Genomic DNA, 27,582 nt, shown 5'->3' with positions numbered 1-27,582 from the left:
GTGCCACCCTGATAAATAAGGGGCTCAGCTGAAGGAAAGAAAGGAAAATATGTGTAAGTTTAAATATATATGTATGTACAATAAAATATGTGTATGTAAAATATATAAATTGTGACGTGCAAATTTTAGACATCAGTAGCTTATTACGTAAACCCTTTTTACACTTAGTATTAAGATGTTTTTACAGCACCCTGATGTGACTGAATGCATTAAAACAGTCAGAAAAGGCTACCTGCATTTAATCTAGTGACCTGACATGCATTCATTATGCGACATGTTGTGAGAAAGCACACCAAAAATAAAACTTTCAAATCAAAAGATTAAAATTGAGATTGCTATCCACATATTTTTTTCTTCTGTTTTTACTTGCCTTCTAAGAATAAAAGGGAAGGGTATCAAATAAATATCACAAGTCACATTTGAACACATGCTAATAGCAGATGGAAACCCATAATGAATTTTGGCTGACCACTCGTGCTCAGATCAGTGAAAACGCATGTCATTACCAGGCGGAAACAGAGCATTAGAAAGCTTAAGTGAGCTTGGTGAGCACAGAGGAAACTGTTAGGCTTATTTTTGAAGCAGATGGCCATTAAAGGCCCCAACCCCCAAAACCGTTATCCGTCAGATATTTAGACACTATCTTTAAATGCTGTTTAACCTGTCTTCAGACATGCACGTTTACAGCCATTGAAATAACTCTTTATATCATTGCAGCTCAGCGATCACTTGTTTGAGGAATTGGCAATGGATGTTTATGATGAAGTAGACCGACGAGAGACAGATGCAGGTGAGATAATTGACATTTGATGAACAGATGAAACGATTTACATGTGCAGCATGTGTCACAATGAGCATTTGCTTTGTATCTGGTGCAGTTTGGCTGGCCACTCAGAACCACAGCACCTTGGTAACAGAGACAACAGTTGTGCCTTTCCTTCCTGTCAACCCTGAGTACTCATCAACACGAAACCAGGCGAGTTTTAAAAAAACTCTTATGATTTCACCAAAGACTTTTTAACAGGAAATCAAGATTTTGCGCTTCGTCAAGCTACATTTAATAGCACCTTTCATGCAGTGTTAGCGGCTGCAACAAGTGCAACATGCAAAAACTTGGCAGACCAACAGAGATAAAAAGGGGAAATTGCATGAAAACTGTTAGCTTTGACAACCCTGACCACAAAGATGCATGTTATATACAGTACTGTGCAAATGTTTCAGGCCAACATTAAATCTGCTGCTTTTCTGATGGTGTAATGGATATATATGAACCTTTTCCACAAAACAGTGTACTTTTTTATTATTATTTTATTTATTCAGGGTGAATTTATTTCAGTTGATGTATGGCTTGTTAGAGTAGAAGTTATTTTAGGTTAGAGTTTGAATTATTTTGGTTAAATTGTTTGAGACGTGTTATAACAGGGCTCGCAAATTCCGGTAGCCCAACATCCTGGAGCTTTGCTTTTGACAGCCGGGCTATCAAAATCTATCCTACTTCAACAAAATTTCTAAGGTTTTTAAAATATGACACTTAATCAGGGACGATTAAAAATTTAACAAACATACATTAATATCTTACCTCAGAATTGTACGGAACTGTAGAGTTTAATACAGGGTTCATACGGTATTAAAACCTGGAAAAGTCATGGAATTTTGACATGGCATTTTCCAGGCTTGGAAAAATTTGGGAAAATCAGAAAAACCCACAAAGTTTTGGAAAAGACATGGAAAACAGATTTATGTATGCTTTAATATAAAGGCTAGCTGTCTGCTACTTTTTTGTCCTTGGCCACTTACATACTTTCACATTATAAGTGTGGCGTAAGCATTATCTAAATCAATTTTAAATAGATATAAATATATGCTGAAACTAATTAGATTGTTGTGTGTTTTACGATATGCTTTAATTAATTTTAAAATTTATTGGGTTTTTTTTACCACGCACATGCATTTGCATGAAACATTAGGTCATAAATATTTACTTGAAAGTCTTGGAAAAATCATGGAAAAGTCATGGAATTTTAGTAGTAAAAATGTATTGATGAAATTTTTAATGTTTAAAAGTAGTTTTAATTCATTATGCCATTTCTACTGGAATTGACTTTAGGGGTAATAGTTTTAATTTTCAGTGGTTATAGTTTTCAGCATGATGATCTGCAAATTGAACTGAAATCTTATTTGGAGAAAGAAAACACAGATCAAACACAGACTGTCATCAAATGGCTCCAGCCCTGCATATTATAGAGGCAAAGATATATGACACTCCTAAAGGAAACACTCTGGAAAGTGCTAAAAGAAGCCTGATATTACTTGGGCACATTATTTCAGAAGATGTCAGAGCAATTAGAACAAAATGGTTCAAGTGCTTAGTACCAAGGGAAGCCACATTCAACATAGACTTTTACTTAAAGAGGAAATGATGTGCTTCTGTTGTTTTTTTTTTTTTTTTGTACATATTTCCTGTATTTTCTGTTTGTTTTTAATAGACTGATTGATTATATAGTGTGCCAAAGTCTTAGGCTAACAAAGCTGGTAGAGTGCTTTGGAATTTCGCACAGTACTGTACATTGTTACAAGTTTATGATGTTTTAAAGGGATACTGCAACATTTAGGTGAGACAAATGTAATGTGTGCGACAGATCAAGGATGAGGCAGGAATCGATTCTGAATTTAAGCTTTTTACTCAATGGTTTAAACAAAAGATGTAACAATAATAATTGAAAACAGATTTACAATATTCTCTTTAAATGAAAACAATGATTGTAAGCCAAATCAAAGAAATTAACAAAACAAAACAATCCTTAAGTCTAACATCTAAACTAGGCTAAAAGTTAAACTGAACTAATAGCTATTTGCATAATTACAGTTATTAAGCTGAACAGACTCATTTGAGCTGAATAATGACCAATTTACATTCGAATTCGCCGCTTATTTTAAAAAGTTTGCATTATTTGGTTATGTGAAATTTCTATTTATTTACTTTTATAGCTTTTTTTTTACTTTGCTGGTGCTATTTTATGCAGCTGAGCATCTTTGTCTGTACATTTTTGAAAGACATGTTATGATACCCCTGCATCTTGTTTTAGGTTTGTGCAATCTGTGTAGCAGTTTTTGAATACTAAAGTGTGTGTTCAATTTACGTACATATGATCTGGTTCTTAATCTGTTAGACCAGCTTCACTTTCCGACAATATGCAAATCAAAAAATTTTGAAATCATCATTTAATATATATTTGTTATTATTTTTTAGGGAAGACAAAAGCTGGCAAGATTCAACGCTCATGAATTTGCCACACTTGTGATCGATATTCTAAGTGATGCAAAGCGACGCCAGCATGGAAATCCAGTCCCAAGTCCTAAAGGTACAGCCTGCCTCCACACCCCCAAACCTTTAGTCTCTAATTTCTTTTGAAGTCCTTGTTAATGTTTCATGAAAGCTTTATTTACTTCTTCATAGACAATGTTGATGTATTCTTCAAAAGTGGGGGCAGCCGTCATGGAAGTGAAAGTCAGGAAATTGACCAGCCAGATTATGACAGCGTGGCGTCCGATGAGGACACCGATACTGATTTACGAATGGGCAAAGCAGACAGAACTAAAGTAAGACTAACGTAATAGTATTATGGTCCCAAATTTACCTGAAGGGGTCAGGACTAAAGCTGGATTTATACTTGTGTCCTCTGTGGCTAGTTGAAAGTTGTCAAGGCTTCTATACTTAAAGGTGCAGTATGTAAGTTAGACACCCAGTCGTTGAACTCCTGGATCAAAGCAAACACAAGTGCAGGTTGTCAGATTGAGGAGTGAGTCTGACTTAAGTCGTGTTCTAAATTAAAGCATTGGCACACAATAGAGGGAATATTTTCCATGTTAAAAGGAGTTTTTGTTCCAATCAACACATCAAATTGATATATTAGAAATGACTTTTATTTCTCACAGGTGAACAACAGAAAACTATGACAATGATCACCTCAGGTAAACCTCATGTGCTTTATTCAGTGTTAAATGCTAATAATGTGAGTCTGAATGCCATTTTACATGACATCATTGCCATACTACTACAGAAAGTTCCCCTCAGATATTGAAAATAAAATAAACCGTTTGAAATTGAACTTTAGAACTAAACGCATATGAGCGATTCAGCATCTACAAATAATAATGTTAAAGAGGGTTAATGTGTATTAAAAAGATTATAAACCTTACTATTTCATGAGTGAGTGCACATTCAGTGCTTCTGAATAGCTGTGTTTAAATTTCTGACGCGTTTCGTCTGGAGCAAACAGCCAATTGCTTATCACTGCAAATCACATTAGATGGCACGAAATTACAATGTAACCTGCTCACCTAATGTTTACTTTCGGAATATTTATATCATTTGCTAATTATTAACCTCGTATGTAACTGAATCTGCACCTTATTTCGGAGTCCGCTACTGTCCAACGATCACAGAAGCATGCTTTTAGAGCCTTTCTGAATGAAGGAATTAAATACGTGGTTTTTCACCAAGGCAACCCAGAGTGCTGAAAAATAATTGGCCATCGGGCAGGTTAAATGACCAAAACAAAGACAACCGTTCTGGCATTGTTTCAGGATCGACTTCAGCATTGTTTTCCAGATAAACAAGTATGTTTACTTAGCATGTTTCCTAAATGTCTTTAAACAAATGATGGTATTTTTGTGCTTTAGAAGAGTCAAAAACTTACATACAGCACCTTAAGAGCATTCGCTGTTGTACTATTATTTGTAACATTGAGGCAACACTGAGTAGCTATTGATAAAATCATGGTAGAGTCAGTGCATGGAGTTGCTAAGTGAATGAATGTAAAGTCTTTTCAAGATGCAGCACATTTATCCAGCTCAGCCAGACGTGGCTCAAAAATGTTTTTCAATGATGTTTTTTGCCTGCTATTTTCCACATTAGTGTGTATGCTCAAGTTGGCTTCCTTTGTTTAGTCACAAATCATTAATGTTGGCAATAAGCACAAGCAAAAATCATTACTATGTGCATGGGACATGGGACTCAAAATCTTTATTTATTAATATAAAAACCATTTGTATTAAAGCCAATCTGCCAAAATGACCGTTTCTGCAACATTTTTTTTATGTAATAGTGTTGCTAAACTCCATAGAAGAAGAGCACATGCTTCTACATCGCAGCCTGTTTAGGTTAAAACAATGCCTTGTTTATCCATAAACAAAGAACAACAAAAGAGCTTAACTCAAAGTATATCAGGATCTTATACCTCAATATGTCTTTGTAACATGTTGTTTGTTGGCTAACGTTTAGCTTTTTTCCTACTCAGAGTCTGGACTCGGATCTCTCCGATGGACCGGTTTCTGTGCAGGAGTTTCTGGAGGTGAAAAACGCACTCTCAGCCTCGGAGGCCAAAATTCAGGAGCTGATGAAGGCCAACAGTAATCTGAATGAAGAGCTGAGATTAATGCAGAAAAAGGTACCAGAGATTCAGCAGTGAGCGCTGAATGTCCTGGTTGAAAGAGCAAAACCCATACTGTCTAACTCCTGCACTCCAACTTCTTCTCGACATTCCGGCTGACCTAAAATTCACGTTATGATTATTAAACGCCTCTGGAATGCTGATGTCAACGTAATCTCGTGATCCCTGCTGTAGTGTTCAAATAACCAGCATGACCTTGACCTCTAAACCACTGGGAAAGATGTTGTCATTGACATAAAGGCATAATATACTGACCATGTCTGAAACTGCAATTTAATTGGCATGCTAACTCCTCTAACCACAAACCTGATCCAGCAGTCAGCTTTTCCATTAGCATGACTCATTTTAATTGGCTGTCTCTATATTGTTGTACATTATGCAGAGGGTTCCAGAATGCAATCAGCTCTGAGATTACACACAAATTCTGTTTGGAATATAAAATGATGCCATTGAACTGAATGTGGCATTTTAGTCTTTAGTTTCGAGATATCTTTTTTTTATTATTATTTTCCATTAACCATGAGAACAAATTACTGAGTTGTTTAATGTGATAATAAATGAGTCAAACTGTATTATTATTAAAAGGTTCACCGATAATTCGTGGCTAAGACCTGAACCAAAAACATGAATCGTGGTAAACCTGTTTTTTGTGTAGACGTTGGTATTAATAATAGACTTTTTTGTATTATTATTTTGTAAAATTTATTAGTACAATCAAAGTAATTAAAATAATTTAATTTAAACTAATTCAACTATTAAAATGATTTTTTTATTGAAGTATCTCAAAAAATGGACAGTGTTTTAGAAATACGTTGTTTTAGATTCAGGTTTTGTTTGTGAAAATTGAATTTTGTGAAAATGAAAATTGTGGAGGCCAGCTATAGCCTCTTTCACACAGATATTCCAGAAAATACAAAGATCATGCGAATTGACCCCCAGGATCATTTGATTTCACACTGTCATTGACTTACTGTTGGGCCAAAACTACAGTATTTTAGGTTGTCTTAAAATCCATAAAACAGACAGTATTTCATTTATACCATTGTTTTTTTTTTTTTTGACGTTGCAGACTATCAAAACTCAAAATGCAGTTAAACAAACAAATTAAACTGGGTGCTTTCTTTCAGACTAGAACTCACAAATGCCTTTTTCAGTGACCAAAAAATGGTTTGTTACATCTCTGGAAGTTACAGCCAGTTTTCTGCTAAATTACAAATGCTGATTAGTGTACTTTAAAAGTTATGGATGGTTTTGACTCCAAACTACTTTTAACTCTCCCATGAAAAGCCAGCTTAGTGTGTTGCTAAATGTTTAATATACATCTTTTCCTCACCAAAGGTGTCGTTTTTTTCCCAGATACTAATGTCCATGATTCGAATAATTAGACCTGTGAGATTTGTATAAGACTGTGTGGCTTTGCATCAGATGAACATCTGACTGGGTAAAATAGAGAGGTTGAAGTCAAGAGGCTCTTTTGCGTTTCTCTACTGATTCTGACCAACATGTTTGGCTCGATCTGTCGGTCTCTTCTTTAAGCTTTAGAGTGAGTCTCTGTCTCTCTTTCTCCCTGTAGATTTTTAAGCCTGCCTAATTTGTGCTCGTTCTCTGAGCATGTCTAGACATTGCTTCTGCCAGTGCCTGCATGTAAATCTGGAGTCTTTGCTCTTGAGAAGTTGTAGTTTATTGCGCAACTCCATTTAATGTTTTCCTAAATGCTTTCGTATTTACTTGTACAATCTTAACTTTTAATTGACCTTTCTTATTTTAGCTGATATTTGCCATAAATTGTCAAATACTACAGTAATTAGTTTTATAGAAAAAGTAAATATCCTATATTTATGTATGGAAAGTTGTTTTAATTTGACAATTTATTTTGTTATTGTGCAAATTTGATAGTTTTTTTTTAGATTCATCTTAAACCCACAAACCCAGTACTGCAAGATTGTGAATTAGCACTTCAGAAAAATTTGATTACTGTAGTACATCTTATATCTAATAATATTGCCATTTCAGCTGGCTAATTGGTCAAAAACAGGATCTGATTAAAAGGTTAGTTCACCCAAAAATGAAAATTCGATTATTTATTACTCGCCCTCATGTCATTCTAGTCCCTTGAGATCTTTGTTCATCTTGGGAACACCAATTAAGATGTTTTTAGTTGAAATTTGGGAGCTCTTTGTCCCTCCATAGGCAGCTAGGATTATGAGATGTTTAAAGACAAGAAAAGGAACCAAAAACGTTGTCAAAACATTTAACTGTAACCATACAAATCTACAAGAACACTTTTGTGTGCCAAAAAGCTGTAAAGATTACTTGATTCATCAATGTCTTTAATGTCTGCTTCAAGGGATCATCTAAAATATCTTAATTTGTGTTTGGAAGATGAACAAGGGTCTCAGGGGACTAGAAAGACACGAGGGTAGGCAATTAATAACAGAATATTCTTTTTTAGGTGAACTAGCTCTTTAATGTCCAGATAAATGGACTGTATCCATGCAAACTTGGATTGTTTGCTGTTAAAATTGTATTCATTCAATGTATTCATTAAAATCCTCTGTTAATATATTTGCCCCAGGCCATCCAAGGTATAGATTTTTTTTAGCTGAAACTAAGTTTAAATATTTCAAGATAAATCGAAAATGATTGTTCAATTGTAAATTATTTAATCCTAAAACCAAACGTAGGCTGATTTATAGAGATAGTTCACCTGAAAATGAAGCTTTACTTAACATTTGTTCACACTTCAGCATTTTAAAGCTCTCCAAGTTTTTTTCCTTAGATATTTTAACAGTTGATGGTAGTTATTGACTACATAATACATACTCCTAAATATTAAATTCAACTGCTAGCTTTAGCTCAAACCTATGAAAGGTGAGTTAATGAAAACTGAATCTAATTTTTGGCTGAACTATCCATTTTCGTTTGGTGGGAGCACTTTTAGCTTAGCTTAGCATAGATCATTGAATCGGGTTCGACCATAGCATCTAACTTAAATTTTTTTTAAAAAGACTCTTGCCAGACCCAGAGATCTGAAATGGGAAAACTCAACTGCTTAACTATAAAATGGCTATACCCCCTCAATAAAAAAAAATGTTAGTTTAAAAGTGTCACGGAAATTGATTGTTTAGTCAAAAATGCCCATTTCCCCAAAAAAAAGAAAAAGTGGTGCTCCTTTAAGTGGTTGTTTTTGAACCGAACACTGTTATTTATTCATTAATTGACCTATTTTTCCCCCCTGTGAGCTCAGCTTTGCTCTAGTTTCTGCTTTTCTTTGCGTTTCTCTGGCTTACTGGTGTTTCTCTTCAGCTGCAGTCTCTGCAAAGCGAGAACAGCTCTCTGAGGCGGCAGGTCTCCGCTCAACAGCCCTATCAGGCCCCCGGCGGCCCTGACCATCCCAATCCCTCCAGTCCCTCCTCCTGTTCCTCCTCCTCCTCTTCCTCCTCTGCCCTGAAACGCCACCTGTCTGCGCGCGCCAGTCGCCCCATGTCTATGTATGAAACCGGCTCTGGCCTGAAGCCCTTTCTTCCCAAGGGCGAGACCCCTTACCCTGAGGAAACCTTCCCCACCCTGCAACCCTTCCCAGCCTATGTAAGTAAAGACCTGCCTCTCGCTGCCTTTTTCCTTCTTCATTTTTCCTTTTCTAACGTTGCCGCATGCATGTTCCAGTTGTTGGAGCTTCATGAATTTTCAAATTTGTGAAAGAAAGGTTTATGGTTACTCAAAATATTACTTCACTTTCCTGTTGCATCCCATAGCATCAGTTTCACAATATTTGTTACGTGTTTTAGTTTCATGTGTCAGTTGAGAGTTACATACAAAGCATGTGTTTATGGCCGACCCAATGCACAAGACACACAGTCCCATTCTCACTGCTCTATGTATCATGATGTCATTTTAAAGGCATGGTTTTATTATTTAGCATTTCAAGTTAAAGGGAAAAAGTGCACTAAGCACATTTTATTTGTTTGTTTTTCTGACCAAAAATGTTAGGCAAGTGTCCAATAATTGTGCTTTTCCTGAGATAAAGTAAATTGTATTTGGCTGCTTAATATGTTCCGTATAAAATGAGATGAAACTAGACTTAGCTCGGTGCACATCAAGTTTTTCTAAAGTATTAATGTGATTGTTCACTCAGAAACAAAAATGTTATCATCTTTGGTTCCCACTGATTTCCATAGTATTTTATTTACTACTATGTTATTATTATTATTTGTTTTGGAAATGGCCATTTTACAACTTGCCTAGAGTTAAACAGTTGAGTTTTACCATCTTTAAATACATTCAGCTGATCTACAGGTTTGTTTGGGCACTTTTAGCTTTCTTAGCCTACATGTAGATCATTGAATAAGATTAGACCATTAGCATCTCTTTCAATTTTTAAAAAAAAAAAGACTCTTGCCAGACCCAGAAATCAGTTTATTAGATAAAAAAAAAGAAGAAAAAAAAAACTTGTTTATGGCCGACCCTATGCACAAGACACACAGCCCCATTCTCACTGCTCTGTGTATCATGATGTCATTTTAAAGGCATGGTTTTATTTTGCATTTCAAGTTAGAGGTAAAAGTGCACTAAGCACATTTGTTTTTGTTTGTTTTGCTGACCAAAAATGTTGGACCATTGTCCAATAATTGGGCTTTTCCTGAGATAAAGTAAATCATGTTTGACTGCTTAATATGTTCCATATAAAGTTAGAAAAACAGGACGAGTCTTGATCTTTCCAAAGTATTAATGTGATTGTTCACTCAGAAAAAAAAATGCTATCATCATTGATCCCCATTGATTTCCATGGTATTTTATTTACTACCATTGTATTTTGTTTGTGAAAATGGCTATTTTACATCTCCCCAGAGTTAAACAGTTGAGTTTTACCAATTTTGAATCTATTCATCCGATCTACGGTTTTGGTTGGGCACTTTTAGCTCGGCTTAGCATAGATCATTGAATCTGATTAGAAAGTTAGCATCTCAGTCTAAAAGATTTTTTATAAGACTCTTGCCAGACCCCAAGATCAGTTGAATGGATAAAAAAAATTAAAAAACTAATTTATGGCTGACCCAATGCACAAGACACACAGTCCCATTCTCACTGCTCTATGTATCATGGTCATTTTAAAGGCATGGTTTTATTATTTTGCATTTCAAGTTAGAGATAAAAGTGCAATTGGCAAATGTTTTTGTTTGTTTTGCTGACCACAAATGTTGGAGTAGGATCCAATGATTAGGCTTTTCCTGAGATAAAGTAAATCCTATTTGGCTGCTCAATATGTTCCGTATAAAAAAGGAAAAAAACAGACTTAACTCTGAGCACATCATGTTTTTTTAAAGTATTCATGTGATCGTTCACTCAAAGCAAAAATGCTATCATCATTGGTTCCTATTGATTTTCTATTAGTATTTTATTTACTACTATGGTACTCAGTTGGGACCAGCCATTCACATTTTTCCAAAGTATCTGCAGTTGACGACATACCTTTCAGTTTTAGGTGGACTGTCTCTTAAATGTACTCATCCTTCACTTGTTTCAAATCTATTTGAGTTTCTTTCTTCTGTTGAAAGAAAGATATTTTGAGAAATACTGGATGCCGGGACCCATTGACTTTGATAGTACTGAACATTCTTTAAAATATCTTCTTTTGTGTTCAACAGAAGAAAGAAATCATAAAACCAACATGAAGGAGAGTAAATGATGGTCATTTTTTTATTTTTGGATGAACTATCGCCTTTAGAATTGTTAAGGATTATTTAGTCTGAAAAGTTGCTTGGTGCACTTTTGAAGTGATATTGATATTGTTTTCAACCACAGAAATATGTTTTGTACATCACGGCTACTCTAGATTGTACATTTCAGTATCAACTTTTGTGTGAAATGCCACGTTTTATTTTCAGTTGTCCTTTATGCAATGTATGTTCCGATTCCATTTCTTTTCTTCATTATTTACTATGGAATGTTGATATTAAAAACAATGTTTTAACCCTATGGCTTTTCATTGCTTTTACTACATATTAATGCTGCTGATCATTTAAAAATGCATGTAAATGTTGCGGCTGTTCAAACCTCATTTATCTGTCATTATTTAACACTTACATAAAACTACATATCTGTATGAAACTTGCTAAACCATTTTACACTGAAGATTCATCTCTTGGCATTAGCTCATTCATCAAAGTAACAATGAACACATTTACAGCGTTATTAATCTAGGTTATTGTTCATTTGTCGCTGGTTGAATTGGATAAGCTAAATTGGCCGTAGTAGATGTGTGTGAATAAGTGTGTATGGGTGTTTCCCAGTGATGGGTTGCACCTGGAAGGGCATCTGCTGCATAAAACAAATGCTGGATAAGTTGGTGGTTCATGCGGCTGTGGTAACCCCTGATTATTAAAGGGACTAAGCCGAAAAGAAAATGAATGAATTAATGTTCTTAATATACAATGATATTTGTTTATAAAAATAAATGACTATTAATTAGTTAAACTAATCACTAGAAAATGAACTACTGTTAATATAATAACTATATAAAAATAATAATATAGAAATAAATATTTTAATTGTAGGAAGTTGTAGGAATTTTTTTTTTTTACATCCTAAAATACATTTTAAAATAAATGTTATCCTTACAATAAATGTATTGATATATTAATAATGTGTTGATAAATAATGACTGTATTTTTGATCCTATAAATGCAGCATTGGTCAGCATAAATAGTAGCATTTATTATGTTGGATTGTTGTTCTATTGTGATGATTTATAATGCAAATTAATGTTAAAGAACCCAATCTTGTTGGAAAATGCAAACCAATAATTACTGTTGACTATTGCTTGTTTGTTAATTTGTTGAAAGCAACAGTTACATTAGAAATTACTCAGCTTATTGTACTAATCCTGAATGTCTGAATTTGTGTGTGTACAGTCAAAGTCTTTAATTATTAGCCCTCCTATAAATTATTATTATTTTTTTTTATATTTAACATTTAGAGAAGATTTTGTTTTTAAGAACAGTAATAATAACTTATTTCTAATGACAGTACCTGATATTTATCAAGAGACTATATTGAGCTTAAAGTGCAAATTAAAGGCTTAACTATGTTAATTAGGCAAGTACGGTTAATAAGGCAAGTCATTGGACAACATTGTTTTATTCTGCAGCCAATAGCAAAATATATTTCTTAAAGGGGCTGATAATATTGACCATGAAATCAGCTTTTAACATTTTTTACCAGTTTTTATTCCAGCAAAATTTAAACGAAACGTTTTGCTGCAGAAGAAAAAATATAGGAAATACTGTGAAATTTCCCTTGGAAATATTTGAAAAAAAATGTTTTTTAATTCACAGGAGAGCTAATAATTCTGTCTTGAACTATGCTCATGTGTACAGTAGTCAACATTTAAAGTGTATCAAAAAGATGTTAAAATGGATTAAAGCTATTGAATGACACTCTCATTATAGGACAATTAAAACATTTTTTTAATCCACGTCAAATGTTAACTACTACTGTATATAAATATATGCACATGGGGAAAAAAAGAGACCACTTGGATATTTCCGACTTCAAAAAGATGCCATGTTTCAGACGTGCTTTTATTAATTGTTAGACAATTATTGTTTTAACATCAATAATAATTGATAAATCATTATTTGGTGGAGTAGCAATGATTTTTCATTCACAGCCAATGAAAACATTTATTAGTTAGCCAATTATAATTTTTAGAGAATTTATTTACAACTTATAACGATACGATCACCTTTCTAGAAAGAACCAAATACTAACAGTTGACACGAACCAAAGCCTCATTAATCCAGAGAAAATCTTTTGATTGTGTGTGTGTGTGTGTGTGTGTGTGTGTGTGTGTGTGTGTGTGTGTGTGTCTGTGTGTGTCTGTGTGTGTGTGTGTCTGTGTGTGTCTGTGTGTGTCTGTGTGTGTCTGTGTGTGTGTCTGTGTACAGTTGAAGTCAGAATTATTAGCCCCCCCTGTATATTTCCCCAATTTCTGTTTAATGAAAAGAAGATCTGAAGAGTTCAGATGCAAAAACTTCTAAATGCCGTCTGAAATTTTCCTCTAAAATGAGCATTATTATCAGGCTCCTGTGTGTAGGTTCAGTAATATCACTTTTATGGGAAAGAATAAGTCCTTTTCCTGGACATAAAGTAGGGCTGAGAAAAAATTTATTTATTTTTTAATGGAAATTTCAGATGGTACTTAGAGATTTTTGCATCTAACCTCTTCATTTTTAACACCTTTCTAAACCTAATAGTTTTAATAGCTCATTTCTAATAGCTGATTTCTTTTATCTGTCATGTTGACAGCACAATATTTTAGTGGATATTTCTCAAAATGCTAGTATTTAGCTTAAAGTACAAATTTAAGGCTTAACTAGGTTGATTAGGCAAGTTGGGGTAATTAGGCAAATCATCGAATTACGATGGTTTGTTCTGTAGACACTTAAAAAAATGCTGCTTAAGAAGACCACTAATTTTGACCTTAAAATGTTTTTTTAGACATTAAAAAAACTGCTTTTATTTTAGCAGAAAAGAAACAAAATCTCTTCAGAAGAAGAAATATTAAATGTAAGAAGTTCCTTGCTCTGTTAAACATCATTTGGGAATTTATTGAAAAAAGAAAACAAAATTCACTAGAAGTATAATCATCTGCACACACCGGTATGGGAAAACAACACCAATTATTATTTATTTTCAGTTCTTTTTATTCATTTATTAAATGAATTGATTTATTCCCCACATTTCTGTCTGAAGTCTCATTTGCACCCCTTTTCAGATGGAAAAGAGTGTATTTGTGGCCTCTTCCTCCTCCCTCCCCTTCCTCTCCTCCTTCCCGTCCTGTTTGCGGGATCAACCTGTGCAAAAGGATAAATACGGGACCGTCCCAAAGCTCTCTCCACCCTCCTTCACAAACTCCTCCTCCACTCCCATCCACCCCTTCTCCTCCTACTGTTGTGCTCCGCCAATCAGCGTGAACCAACAGTCCCTCCATCAGCCGCCCAGAGGCTGCTGTTTTCAGCTGATACGTATTTAATTTCTGCCTTCATCATCTTCATCTTCACAGACTGCATTTATGTTTCATGGCCTGTGTGTTCATTCCCAGGATGCACTGCTCAGGGCTCGTCCACTGCTGCTTGCGCATCTGTTTAAAGATGTTTTGCAATTCTACAAGCTTTGGGCAGAAAGTTGAACAATTAGAATATGCACTTATGAAATATGCAGATGAGCTGGAGTTGCTTGCTTATTTGTGTGTGTGATAAGGTTGCAGCCATATTTTGAGCTGTGTTTCTGTCATCACTGAGTGTGTGTGTGTGCGTGTGCGTGCGTGCGTGCATTTCGTAAGTCATATTTTGCATGTAAATGTTTAATATTATTGCTTTGATCTTACATTTGAATTCAGTTGATCTCTTTTTGACCACACTCCATTATACAACTAATTAAACTTCAGGGATTTATAAGAAGAAATTTATTTTAAAAAATGGAAGCAGTTTTACTGATATGAGCAAATATACGCAGATATACATTAAATGGGACATAAAAATTGTTTCTTTTTTGTAGATTAAAATCCCGTAAATTTTTCATGAAGATGTCCGCCCCCTAAAAAAAGTTTATATAAATAAAACTGTAAAGTTTGGTGTGTTGAAGTGGAATTATGTTGCTTCTTTTGAGAAAATTAATATTTAAAGGCATGTAACTTTTATTCAATATTATGTTCCCAAATGTTTTCTTTTTTTTTTTTATAGATTTTTTCATATAAAAAACTACTTAAAAAGTGAGTAGTTTTAGTGATCTTGATGAAACTGCTTACTTTTTTCTTAATCTTATAAATCCCCAAGTTTTAAATGGTTGTATAATCGAGTGTGGGCCAAAAAGAGAGAAATTGATCAAATGTAAGGTCGATGCAAAAACAAGTTTTAAATATATATATAAGATCAATTAAACAAAAGAAAGAAAATAAATGAAAGGTAAAATGAATGAACAAAATTAAAAGAAGAACGGATGGATAAAAGAACAAATGAAAGAAAGAAAAAAATGAATGAACCAAAGAATGAATAAGTATACGAACGAAAGAAAGACTGAATGAAAGAACAAATCAATAAAAAAAGAACAAATGAAGAAAATATATAAGGAAGAAAAGAATGAATTAGAGTAAATGAACAAAAGAAAGGACGAATGAACAAAAGAAAAAATGAAAGAAAGATTAAATAAACAAAAAATGAATGAATAAACAAGAATGAATCAGCAAAAGAAAAAAATGAAAGAAATAAAGATTGAATGAACAAAAAAATGAATGAATGAACAAAAAAATGAACTGTTGATAAATTTGGACAAGTTAACCTTACAAGCTGGAAAAAAGAGAGCAAAAGAATTAGAAAGAACAGAAGAATGAACTAAAAAATTAAAGACCGAAAAAAATGAACTAAAGAAATAACAAATGAATGAACTTAGTAAAGAAAAATGAAAGAAAGAACAAAAGAGAAATACCGAAAGAATTGCAAATTGATTTTTTATTTTTTTTTGATCTGTCATGATTAATGCATGTTTATAGGAAAACGTGTTTAGTACAGACAAGCTATTGTGAACATGTTGAGCAGAACATTAGATCGATTTTTCTGACGTCATCTGGCTAATGAACCCAGCACAATGGCCGGTGCCGCCCTGACAGCAAACTGCTTCACTATTTTGTTACACCAGTAATGTGCTGCTGGCGTCTGACCCCATTACCTCTATCCTTGAGCACAGCAGATCATGCTTCACTGAGACTGTCAAATATATTTACAGTAAATGTGTGACTTCTCTGTACAGAAGTGCACTGATCAGAACTATGACCCATATTCAGCTCTAACCTCGCTTTTACCCCTGAATACACTCCATTTCACAGCTACTTTCCTTTAGCTGCCACGTCTGTTGGTGTAGGAGCTTCAAAACAAAGATGGCCAGCCTGATAAATATTCAAGATGCATTACTGTTTAAAATTCAGTCTCAGTAAGATTTTTAAGGTCCTCTGAAATTTAAATAAAGTTATTTAATTGTTAGTATTAGTATTGTTAGTTTTTAGGATATCTATAAGCTAGTGTGCTCCAAAGCAGTGACAGAATTCATGTTTAGAAGATATAAAACTGCTGTAAAGCTTGTAGTCTGTCCCCTCTTCAGTTTCTCATCAAATCATGAGCAATCAAACGCTCTCTAATATCTGACATGTCCTGGCCCCATTTAAGACGTTCACATTTCATGGGCTTGAGCTCAGCCACTCTCCGCTATTGGCTGTTTTTTAAAAGGGGAGGAGCTACACCATGTCTCATCCTTTCATGTTTCAGTTGAGATTATGTCAAACATCAACTAAAAATGGACATGTCACAGCACTTCACAGAGTCTTTACGGGTTTTAAAGGCTTTAGGAATAGAAACTACAAAATACTAGTAATGCTAATACTGAGTAATAGTAAATTACATGAAGTGGTGTTCAAGACTGTAAATAAACCTTTATAATCATGACATGACACAAATCATGAATGTGAATGAGATTTTATGCATGCATGACAACTGTTATTAAGTGTCATTTGCTCAGTAATGTCATTTTAACTGCAAAGATGGCATTGTATGTTGTGACAAATTGACATAAACACATCACAACCAGTCATCATCTTTATCCATGACAACTTGACATTACCAAAACAACTTAACTTGTCATAAATCTGCCATAAACATGATTGTCATGAGGCAAATATTTTTATGCTTATGCTTTCAGTGGTACAAGCTGCATTTTTCATTAAAATGTCAATGAATATTAATGATGCTGTTAAAAATGATTTGATAACATTTTTCCACTGAAAACATGATAAGAAAAATATTCTTGACACAATTATAATGGTAACTCATAAAACCGTTATAAAATTAAGGACCTATTTATAACGGCTTTATGACAATCATGTTTATGACGGCTTTATGACAAGTTGTCATAAATACAAAAACAGGTTGTGATGTACTTGTTTGTCAAGTTGTTATAAGCATGCATGAAATCTCATTCACATTAATGACTCGTCATGTCATGATTATAAAGGTTTAATGATAGTCTTAAAAACACATCTTCAAGTGTTACTAATTACTTTTAGTTATTTTAAATTACAATTTTAAGATAATTATTATGAATTTTTTGCCATTTACAGTTGAGTTAAAATTAAAAGCCTCTTATTTGTGCTTTGTGTTCCCTCCAAAACATGTGTGACTTGACATTGGTGCATTTTCTCAAATATAACTAACTTGAAAAGGAAGTAGCTTATCTGTAATTTTGACAACACTACATTTAGATTTTAGCCAGAAGTATATTAAAGATAAACAAAGACTGTTCACTTGACAACATTTAAAGACTCCACTAAGCAGGTTATAACTTGTGGTGCCTTTCAAAGATCTACTGATTATAGTTCTAAAAGCTGCTTCTACTCTTGACCATTTCCTGAATGTTGACTTTTGAAAAGTCTAAATTCATGTGAACTAAATCACATGTGTATGAAAGTTTGTTGCTGCCAGAGTTATCTCTAAATTATGAGGATAAAAGTATGGATTCTGAAAAAAGTATCATGGGAATTTTAAGTTTATAAATAACACTTTAGTTTAAGTCACAATTCATGCTACTATTAACTACTTGCTTATTACCCGCCTATTATTGCAATATTAATTATTTTTTTGTAGTTATAAAGTATGATTTTTTTATACTACATGTAATGAACTACACCTGTGGATACATGGCTTTTTAAGGCCAAGTAAAGTTTTAGATCATTACTAACTATTTATAAGCAGCTAATTGGCAGTTTATTTACCCAATAGCATTAGTTAATTATTGTTTATAGCATGTATTGTGACCTAAAATAAAGTGTATATCTTGTGATTCTGACATTTTTCCACCCAAAATTGAGGGGAAAGGGTTAAAATCACAATACATAAACAATTTTATTGACAAAAGCCACAAAGCAAGGGAGAACAAATGAAAGTAACAAAGTGAAGTCCTGACAATATTTGCTTTCCAGCCTATAACAGCACATTCAGCATGCAACCCTTGATGGAGCTGCTAAATATCAATTGATTTCTGGACCGTGTCCTATAGGTTCTAATTTCAGTTTTTATGTAAATTTAAGTACAGAAAGTAAATTATTATAGGAGCTTTTTTTTCTCATTACAAGTTGTGTTTCTCTTTTCATGTGTCACAGTAATGATCAATCTACAGGTTATTTAGTGCAATAACACATCCTTAAGTTTGCAATCTCTGAGATTTTCAGTTTAAAAGTAAATCAGGTTTAAATGGCAAGAGTTCCTGTGGGGAAGAACGTAACACTTTTATGTCCCACTGCTAATAGCCATGCCTAATTTTCACTTCCACATTAGAGTTTTAGTGTTTTGATTCATATGTTCAATATATGCATATTGCCAATAATAATAAAAAATGTTCAAAATTGGTAGAAAATGTAATCATTTTGCATTGTTGAATTGCTTTTCAAACATCTGATGGAGCCGAAATTTAAAATGAAAATGCTGTTTAATTTCTTTTTGCAAAAAGTATGAAATATGTTTTCAGTTAACGTTAACAAGGTCATAGTTGGATATATTTAAAATGAACAAGATTAAGCCAGTGAATCTAGCAAATATTGCTGTTACTTTTGACCCACCCGTGTGTTACTTTTGTCCCTGCTGATGAGGTCAAAAGTAACAATGTGCAATTTGTGTTCAAAGTGAAGTTATTTTAAAGTTGGTCTACATTTTTTCAAAATACCACCTGGTACTGAAAGACCACACTTGTTAGTTAGTAACCACAGCAAACATATTTGTCTAAAACTTTATCCTTTAAATATAGGTTTTTATGAAAAGTTGTACTTTCGTCCCTTACAAACACTTGTGACTTTTTGAGAAAGGGTCTGAAATATACACTTGACATTTCGAGGAACAAAATAAAAAATATAAATTTTATTTTATTAACTTTTTGCTTATTATTAGCATTTCCTTTTTTTAAATTTAAGATATTTCAATTCATTTTAATTTTTTATTTATATAGCACATTGAAAAACAACTATAGTTGACCAAAGTGCTTTACAAAAAAAAAAAACTAAACTAAATTTAAATCTCACAATTCAGATTTTTCATTAACAATAAGTTCACAATTTTAGAAAAGTCAACTAAATTTTCCATTTATAGGAAAATCTTAATTTTCTGATTTTGTAATTTGCATTTCAGATTTTGTCTTTCTATAGATAAAATAAATTCAAAACTCATTCTCAGCAAATATTGTCAGAACTGAGTTGTTTTGTTTGAGTTGTTGTTTGAGAAGTCACAGTTTTATTTATTTATTTTTATTCGGTGGCAGAAACAAGCTTCTATACATGTTGACTTTTCCAAAACCATCCCTCGTGTTTTCTATATCATTAGTGACTTCAACTTCTTTTACCTTGTATTTTTATTTTTGGTCTCTTTAGGCCTCCAAATTTGACAAGCAGAGCAGCGTGTCTGATGGCGACTACGACAACACCGTCAACGAATCTGATCTGGACGACTCTGGGTGCGTGTCCACTTTCCTTTTAATAACCTAAAACAAAAAAAAAAAAAACTCATTCTGCTGGCAAACAAAACCAGCCTTTTTTTTTCTCTCCATCTTAGCCAAATGCACTAATAATGCTGTAAAGGCACCAAGTAATCATGCGTCCAGCATTACTCATCCTGACGCCTTCTTCACTCCATTTGTACGACCTCCTGCAGTTTTGGCCGGCGATGTCGCCTTCGCAGCAGTGGCTGGATGGGAGAAAGCGGCTCTATCCCCGAGCTGGAGGACCATGAGTGTGAGCTGGACCCCAGTCTGCCCAGCACCGAAGACGTCATACGCAAAACTGAGCAGATCACCAAGAACATTCAGGAGCTGCTGAGGGCCGCGCAGGAGAACAAGCATGAGAGGTGAGCCTTAAAAACGTCTCATATTTCTTACATCATCAAAAACAAAACAAAAATCTGATGTCATTTAGTTCCCTTCTGTCTATCGTTAACTTCTGCCTCATATTTAACAAATCCACATGTAAATGTTGGCACTTTTCATGAGTTGGGTACAAATTGTTTCCTCATTGTTTAGGGTGTAGTTCTGTTCTCTTGGTTTGTTTGGTTAGCATACAGTTGAAGTCAGAATTATTTAGCCCCCCTCAATTATTAGCCTACCTGTTTATTTTCCCCCAATTTCTGTTTAACAGAGAGATCTTTTCAACACACTTCTTAACATAATAGTTTTAGTAACTCATTTCTAATAACTGATTTATTTTATTTTTACCATGATGACAGTAAATAATATTTCACTAGATATTCTTCAGGACACTTCTATACAGCTTAAAGTGACATTTAAAGGCTTAACTAGGCAAGTTAGGGTAATTAGGCAAGTTATTGTACAATGATGGTTTGTACTGTAGACTAAGGGGCTAATCATTTTGACCTTAAAATGGGCTTTAAAAAATTAAAAACTGCTTTTATTCCACCCAAAATATAAGACTTTCTCCAGAAGAAAATATATTATCAGACATACTATAAAAATTTCCTTGCTCTCTTGAACAGCATTTGAAAAATATTTTAAAAAGAAAATGCAAAGGGGGGGCTAATAATTCTTACTTCAACCATACATTGTAAAACAATTCTTGCTGCCTTAATTTTCTTGCTTTAGTTAAATCAAGTTAACTTTTCTAGTCTTCTCAACTTATCGCACTAATCAAACACACTAAAAAATTTGAAGTTAAACCTGGTATAACTTAAAAATATAGTTGAAACTTGATTCATTTATTTAAATACGTTAAAGCAGCAAACATTTTTTTTGTTGTCTTGACTTTTTGTCATTACATTTTTTACAGTGTAGAACAGATCTAAAAATAAACTTACCAACATAAGGTCGTTATGAAGTATATTTTTTCTTTTCTTTTTTTTAATGACAGTTAAATCAAAGTAGCTTTTACTCAAGTGAAATTGATTTTGTGTTCAAGAAACATTTCCATTTATTAAAGGGCACCTATTTTACCCTTTTATGCAAGATAAGCCTTTTATGTCTCCAGCAAGTGTCTGTAATGTTTCAGCTTAACACACCCATCAGATATTTTATTATAGCCTCCAGAATCTGCCCATTTTTGGTGTCTGAGTATACTGTAACTGTTTATGTCGGCTGTGGCTTTAAATGCAAATGAGCGTCCAACGTTCCCATGTGTCTGCTTCTCATCATGTGTTACGTCAGATAAACAGCAGTCAGTGATAGAGATAGACTAGGATAAATCTGAAATACAGCTCATTAGTCAAAAATACAAAGTCTATTTCATGTATTTGTATTGGCATTTATTCAAGCCTTTCTGAAATGATGAGTCACACACAAATGTGAGATGTTACTGTCTTTATTATGGTTTGTTTTAAAAAATTTTACACTTATATTATATATGTTATATGAAAAAATATTTTAATGCCAGTTTATTTGCAATAAAAAAAAAAGTTTATGATATTGTAGAGACATGGCGCCAGTCTGTCAATTCAGTGGGTCGGAAAAAACCACACTCCTACCTCACATCAATGGGATTTGGGTCCTTTTTTTTTAACATCGGGGAATTTTAAAAAAGACACTTGTGTTTCTGTCACTCCAATATGACTGTACCTCAATATACCTACACACAGTTCTGTCCAAACAGCTTACAAAAGATGATTTTCATCAAAGGTGCCCTTTAAAGAAAAAGTTCTCTACCTCATTAATGAAAAGTGTTTTAGCTTGTTAATTTTTTTTAATCACTTGTTTCCCAACCATGAAATCCATCATCAGTCCATTCATACATTTCCATTTTCTGTCTGTTCTCCAATTGTCTGTGTTCATCATTCGGGGTCTGTCCTGTCGGGGTCCGCGCTCTGTTTGGGTCCCGATCTGTCTTTTTCCCTCCACCAGTGCACCATGTGAGCAGAGGGAGAGTGTCCGCAGACTTAGACACAGTCTGGGTTGTTTCAGCACACTGGTGCCTTGGGCAGACAAACCCCCGTCTCCCATGCAGCCCCTTGGCCTCAGAGCTCCCCATCCAGCCAACCCCAACAACCCTGCCTCCTGGTACTCTGGCCTCTGTCCCTGCCTCACAGGCACAGTGTCTACCTCTACCTCTCTCTTCAGAACTCACCCACTAATCTCAACACGAATGTCACCTGCATGATCGCTAGTATGTCTCATGCTGAAGGCCTTGCGCTCTCTTCTCAACTTCGCTTTTTTTGTTTGCAGGAACTCATGTTGGTTTCCCTTTTAGGAAACGGTTTTGTACTGACATCCATCTAACATTTGAACTTTTTGATTTTGCACTGGTTTGTATTTCACTGCAAAACAAAATGGGATTTTTAAGATTTTTCAATTTATTGGTTAAAAAGAATGCCAAACCTATTTTTAAAATGAGACTTACCCTCTAAAATTGGGGTTTTGCTGAAGATGCATCATGTCTGCTGCACAACTAACGTTTCAAATAAATCTGCATGGTTTGGCGTGGATTATTGGACAGAATTTGAAGTTCTATATATCTGTAATCTTTCTGTGTACTGTTATAAGTCAGAATGGATCACTATTATTCAACAAAAGGTATTTTAAAGGACAAATTGAATGACATATTATGGACAAATGTTGTTTTACAGTAAAGTGTAAATGTTTGAAGTAGGGTTAGCTTACATTTTCACTTTCAAAACATATTTGTGATGGTTTTTGTTATAAGGTTTTAATACAGCATCTCTCATTTTGTCCTCTGATAGCTTTGTACCCTGCGCAGAAAGAATACATGTGGCTGTGAATGAGATGGCGGCTCTGTTCCCCAAGGTAAGCAGTTTCTCCCCACACTTGTGCAACTGTAAGCTGCACATTTTGATGCCACAAAAGGTACATTTAAATCACTAGTTTATTTCTGAAATGTATATCTTTGTTCTGATATTGTCAACATTTGGTCATATAATACAAAAGTCCCAAGATCAAATCTTGGGGGTCACCACATGCTAAAAAGTCAGATTTGTAGGAAAATAACTGCAATTGTCCTAACCTTTAGGTAGCTGAGAGCTGGTTAAGAAGTGGTTAAGAAGAATATCATGATAGATAGTGTCAGATGTGACTCTCAAATCATTGAAAACCATAAATGCTGTGGGTAGGCCACATTCTCTAAAATCTTGGAGGAAAAAAAGATGTTTGGAAATATTTTTTTAAGCAATGAATATGTAAATAGTGTGTTTAAGCATGTCATATGATACAAAGGTCCCATGATCGAACCTTGGGGGACACCACATGCTAAAAATTCAGATTTGTAGGAATATTCAAACCAAACGTCCTAAACCTTGTTTCCCAAACTTAATTTAAGTTGGTGTTTTTTGTACGTTGTCCACAGAGACCACGTTCTGAGACGGTCAGGAACTCTCTGCGGTTATTAACGTCCAGTGCGAATCGGCTCCAGACCGAGTGTAAGAAAGCATCTCCTCTGGAGAGCAGCCCTGCCTCAGACATGCAGTTGGTCACTCAGCAGGTCATCCAGTGTGCTTACGACATCGCCAAGGCTGCAAAGCAACTAGTTACTATAACCACCAAAGAGAACAACTGATCCTACTTCCACCTGAAATGCAATCCTGACTATTTTAGTTATTATATTATTTTTTTTATTTAATCTAAGCTGTATTTGCATGTTTTAAGTTCTGATTTAAAGTGTATGTTATCAATGTATCATCGTCTGGCTTGAAGCCATAAGATAAAGCCTCTTGAGGGTGTTGTAAGGATGTGTATATGTGTTGACCCGTGAAAGTGAGTTTGATTAGATGGCAAGTTGAGAAATTTGAGCAGAAATGTATTCGCAATGGAGCAGCCTATCATGTACTAGATGTAAAAGAAAATGCCTGACTCTTTGCACTATTCTGAAAACTTTGAACCTCTTCATAATCAAATATTTAGTTCACCATTTGTTTATGGATGTGGATGTTTTTTAATCATCATCATCATCATCAAAGCCTTTCAATTCAATGATAATCTATATTGTATCATAAATATGAACTGTAATCTGTCTGTATAAAAAAAAAACAACAACAACATTCAGGTAGTGTGGTCGAGTAGGCCAAGATTAGGCACAGTATAAATGTAAATATATGTTATTATTAGGTATTACTCCGAATTCTCACAACGTCAGGTTAAATGCTGTCTCAGATGAATCATAATTCAGATTTATAGAGTAGAATAAATGTACAAATATATATTAAGAAAGATATGAGAATGTTAATTCAACCAAGTTGTAGGGTGTTTGTTAGATTTGGATGTACTTTGGACACACAATGGGCACAAAAAGTACACTTAGATCACACCTTTGTAAAATATTATTTATAAACTATTTAAGTTTTATACATTATTAACCAGGTGGCTCAGTTTAGCACAGTCGCTTCACAGCAAGAATTTCGTTGGTTCGAGTCCCAGCTGGGTCAGTTGACATTTTTATGTGGAGTTTGCATGTTCTCCCTGTGTTCTTGTGGGTTTCCTCCGGCTGCTCCGGTTTACACCACAGTCCAATGACATGTGCTTTCGGTGAATTGATTAAGCTAAATTGGACATAGTTTATGTGTGTGAATGACTGTGTATGGATGTTCTCCCCATGTTCACGTGGGTTTCTTGTGGGTGCTCCATAAATCCAAAGAAATGCGGTACAGGTGAATTGAGTAGGCCAAATTGTCCGTAGTGTATGTTTGTGAATGTGATCGATGGGTGTTTCCCAGTGATGGGTTGCAGCTGGAAGGGCATTCGTTGTGTAAAACATAGGCGGTTCATTCCGCTGTTGCCACCCCTGATTAATAAAGGGACTAAGTCGAAAAGAAAATGAATGAATGAATGAACATTATTAAATAGCTCTGAGGTTAGCACTGTCGCTTCACAGCAAGAAGGTCGTTGGTTCGAGTCCCAGCTTGGTCAGTTGACATTTTTATGTGGAGTTTGCATGTTCTCCCCGTGTTCTTGTGGGTTTCCTCCGGCTGCTCCGGTTTACACCACAGTCCAATGACATGTGCTTTCGGTGAATTGATTAAGCTAAATTGGACGTAGTTTATGTGTTTGAATGAGTGTGTATGGATGTTTTCAAGTACTGGGTTGCAGCAGGAAGGGCATCCGCTGTGTAAAACATGCTGGAATAGTTAGTGGTTCATTCCACCGTGAAGACCCCTGATGAATAAAGAGACTAAGCTGAAGAAAAGTGAATGCATATTATTAACTAAAATAATTAGCTTATTAGTTAACATCTGCTCATTTGATACAATGGTCCCAGCATTAAACCCACACATCATGCTAAAGGGGCTTTGATCAGTGCTGTCAAAAGATTGAAATCTGTATTCACCATTGATAGCACCAATGACTTCACTACATTATTTATTCTATTTTAAACACATTCACTGAATATATCTGAGGTCGAAACCATCTTCACCAGCAGATAGATACTGTGTTTGTGATGGTTTCAATGCGTTTAGTTGTTGTCTTTTTTAGATCAACATGTATGTTTAGGCAGCTCCTAGCTATATCCTCTCTACAAAGTATTTTGGTCTGACCTAATCAGGTCAGTCATACCAGAGAGTTGTGTGGTGGACTGGTAACTCAGTATTATTAGAGCTAAATGTCAGTGACTTGCAGCTCAGTGTTTGTTGTTGTTCAGATGAACCGGTCTTCCACTTATTAATATTATTACTATGCCTGTGTCTAAGAAAACAAATGTGTTCTTTATTTTTTAAATAAACTTAATTTATCATTTTGAGCTTCAGTTGTTGCTCCGGAGGTTTGGTTGATATCAGAAATTAAGCCATACTGTATGAATAAAGTTTTTAAAAAGTGTTCATCTCATGCCAGATTATTTTTGTTAGCAAAAGCTTCTCACCTGTTTTCTTCTTCTTATATTTTACTATATTTCATAAGCATTCAGGAGCTTTTCATCCTAAAATTTGCACATAGTTTGAAGTACGCAAACACTAAAACACTAATATTTTTTTTTGTAAGAACAATGTTTGGATCTGTTTTGTTACATAGACAAATTAGTTCAGTAGACCCACACAACATGTTGAAAAATATACACCATGAATCCTGTAACTTTATCACTTTTTATTCAATTAAGACGAGAGCATAATATACTTACCATCACCGGCCACTTTATTAGGTACACCTGTTCAACTGCTCGTTAATGCAAATTTCTAATTAGCCAATCACATGGCAGCAACTCAATGCATTTAGGCATGTAGACATGGTCTAGATCAATGGTGGGCAAACTCGGTCCTAGAGGGCCGGTGTCCTGCATAGTTTAGCTCCAACTCTAATCAAAAACACCTGAACATGCCAGTCAGTGTCTTCAAGATCACTAGAAATCTATAAGCAGGTGTGTTTGACTAGAGTTAAAGCTAAACTGTGCAGGACACCGGCCCTCCAGGACCGAGTTTGCCTACCCCTGGTGTAGATGATCTGCTGCAGTTCAAACAAAGCATCAGAATGGGGAAGTAACCAGATGGGCTGCTCTGAGTATTTCAGAAACTGCTGATCTACTGGGATTTTCACGCATAACCATATCTAGGGGTTACAGAGAATGGTCCAAAAAAGAGAAAATATCCATTAAGCGGCAGTTCTGTGGACGCAAATGCCTTGTTGATGTCAGGGGAGAATGGCCTGACTGGTTCGAGCTGATAGAAAGGCAACAGTAACTCAAATAACCACTTGTTACAACTGAGGTTTGCAGAAGAGCATCTCTGAACACACAACACGTCCAACCTCCAGCAGGATTAACATGCCATGTCATTAAGTGTAAATCATCTCAGGGTGGTTTCTTGAACATGACAATGAGTTCACTGTACTCAAATGGCCTCCACAGTCAGCAGACATCATCAACCCAATAGAGCACCTTTGGGATGTGCAGTTGACAAATCTGCAGCAAATGTATGATGCTATCATGTCAATATGAACTAAGATCTCTTAGGAGTATTTCTAGTACCTTGTTGAATCTATGCCACAAAGGATTTAGGCAGTTCTGAAGGCAAAATAGGGTCCAACCCAGTACTAGTAAGGTGTACCAAAGTGGCCGGTAAGTGTAGAGCTACAATACAATAAGCCAGTTAGGCTCGTTTTTGTGGTG

At 34.7% G+C, this 27,582-nt stretch overlaps 1 protein-coding gene across 7 annotated transcripts in view; it reads left to right on the top strand.

Moving 5' to 3' along the window:
• Positions 1 to 26,302, top strand: part of git2a (G protein-coupled receptor kinase interacting ArfGAP 2a) — a 51,987-nt gene extending 25,685 nt beyond the window's left edge. Inside the window, exons 10-20 of one of the 7 annotated variants that reach the window (XR_015490605.1) lie at positions 718 to 790; positions 879 to 976; positions 3,251 to 3,362; positions 3,458 to 3,600; positions 3,937 to 3,972; positions 5,301 to 5,450; positions 8,760 to 9,041; positions 19,915 to 19,997; positions 20,195 to 20,386; positions 23,219 to 23,282; positions 23,839 to 26,302. Coding sequence is in view for 5 of the 7 variants with exons in the window: in XM_087252899.1 (XP_087109025.1) it covers positions 718 to 790; positions 879 to 976; positions 3,251 to 3,362; positions 3,458 to 3,600; positions 5,301 to 5,450; positions 8,760 to 9,041; positions 19,915 to 19,997; positions 20,195 to 20,386; positions 22,383 to 22,538; positions 23,219 to 23,282; positions 23,839 to 24,048 (1,563 nt within the window). In the remaining 2 variants the exon portion in view is untranslated. 7 annotated transcript variants of the gene reach the window in all.
• Positions 26,303 to 27,582: the final 1,280 nt, after the last annotated feature.

Source organism: Danio rerio, chromosome 5 (assembly GCF_052040795.2).
Source record: "Danio rerio strain M-AB ecotype USA chromosome 5, GRCz13ab, whole genome shotgun sequence".
Lineage (NCBI taxonomy): Eukaryota > Metazoa > Chordata > Actinopteri > Cypriniformes > Danionidae > Danio > Danio rerio.
Note: the sequence above shows the minus strand (reverse complement) of the source record. Positions and strands in the feature narration are given on the sequence as shown.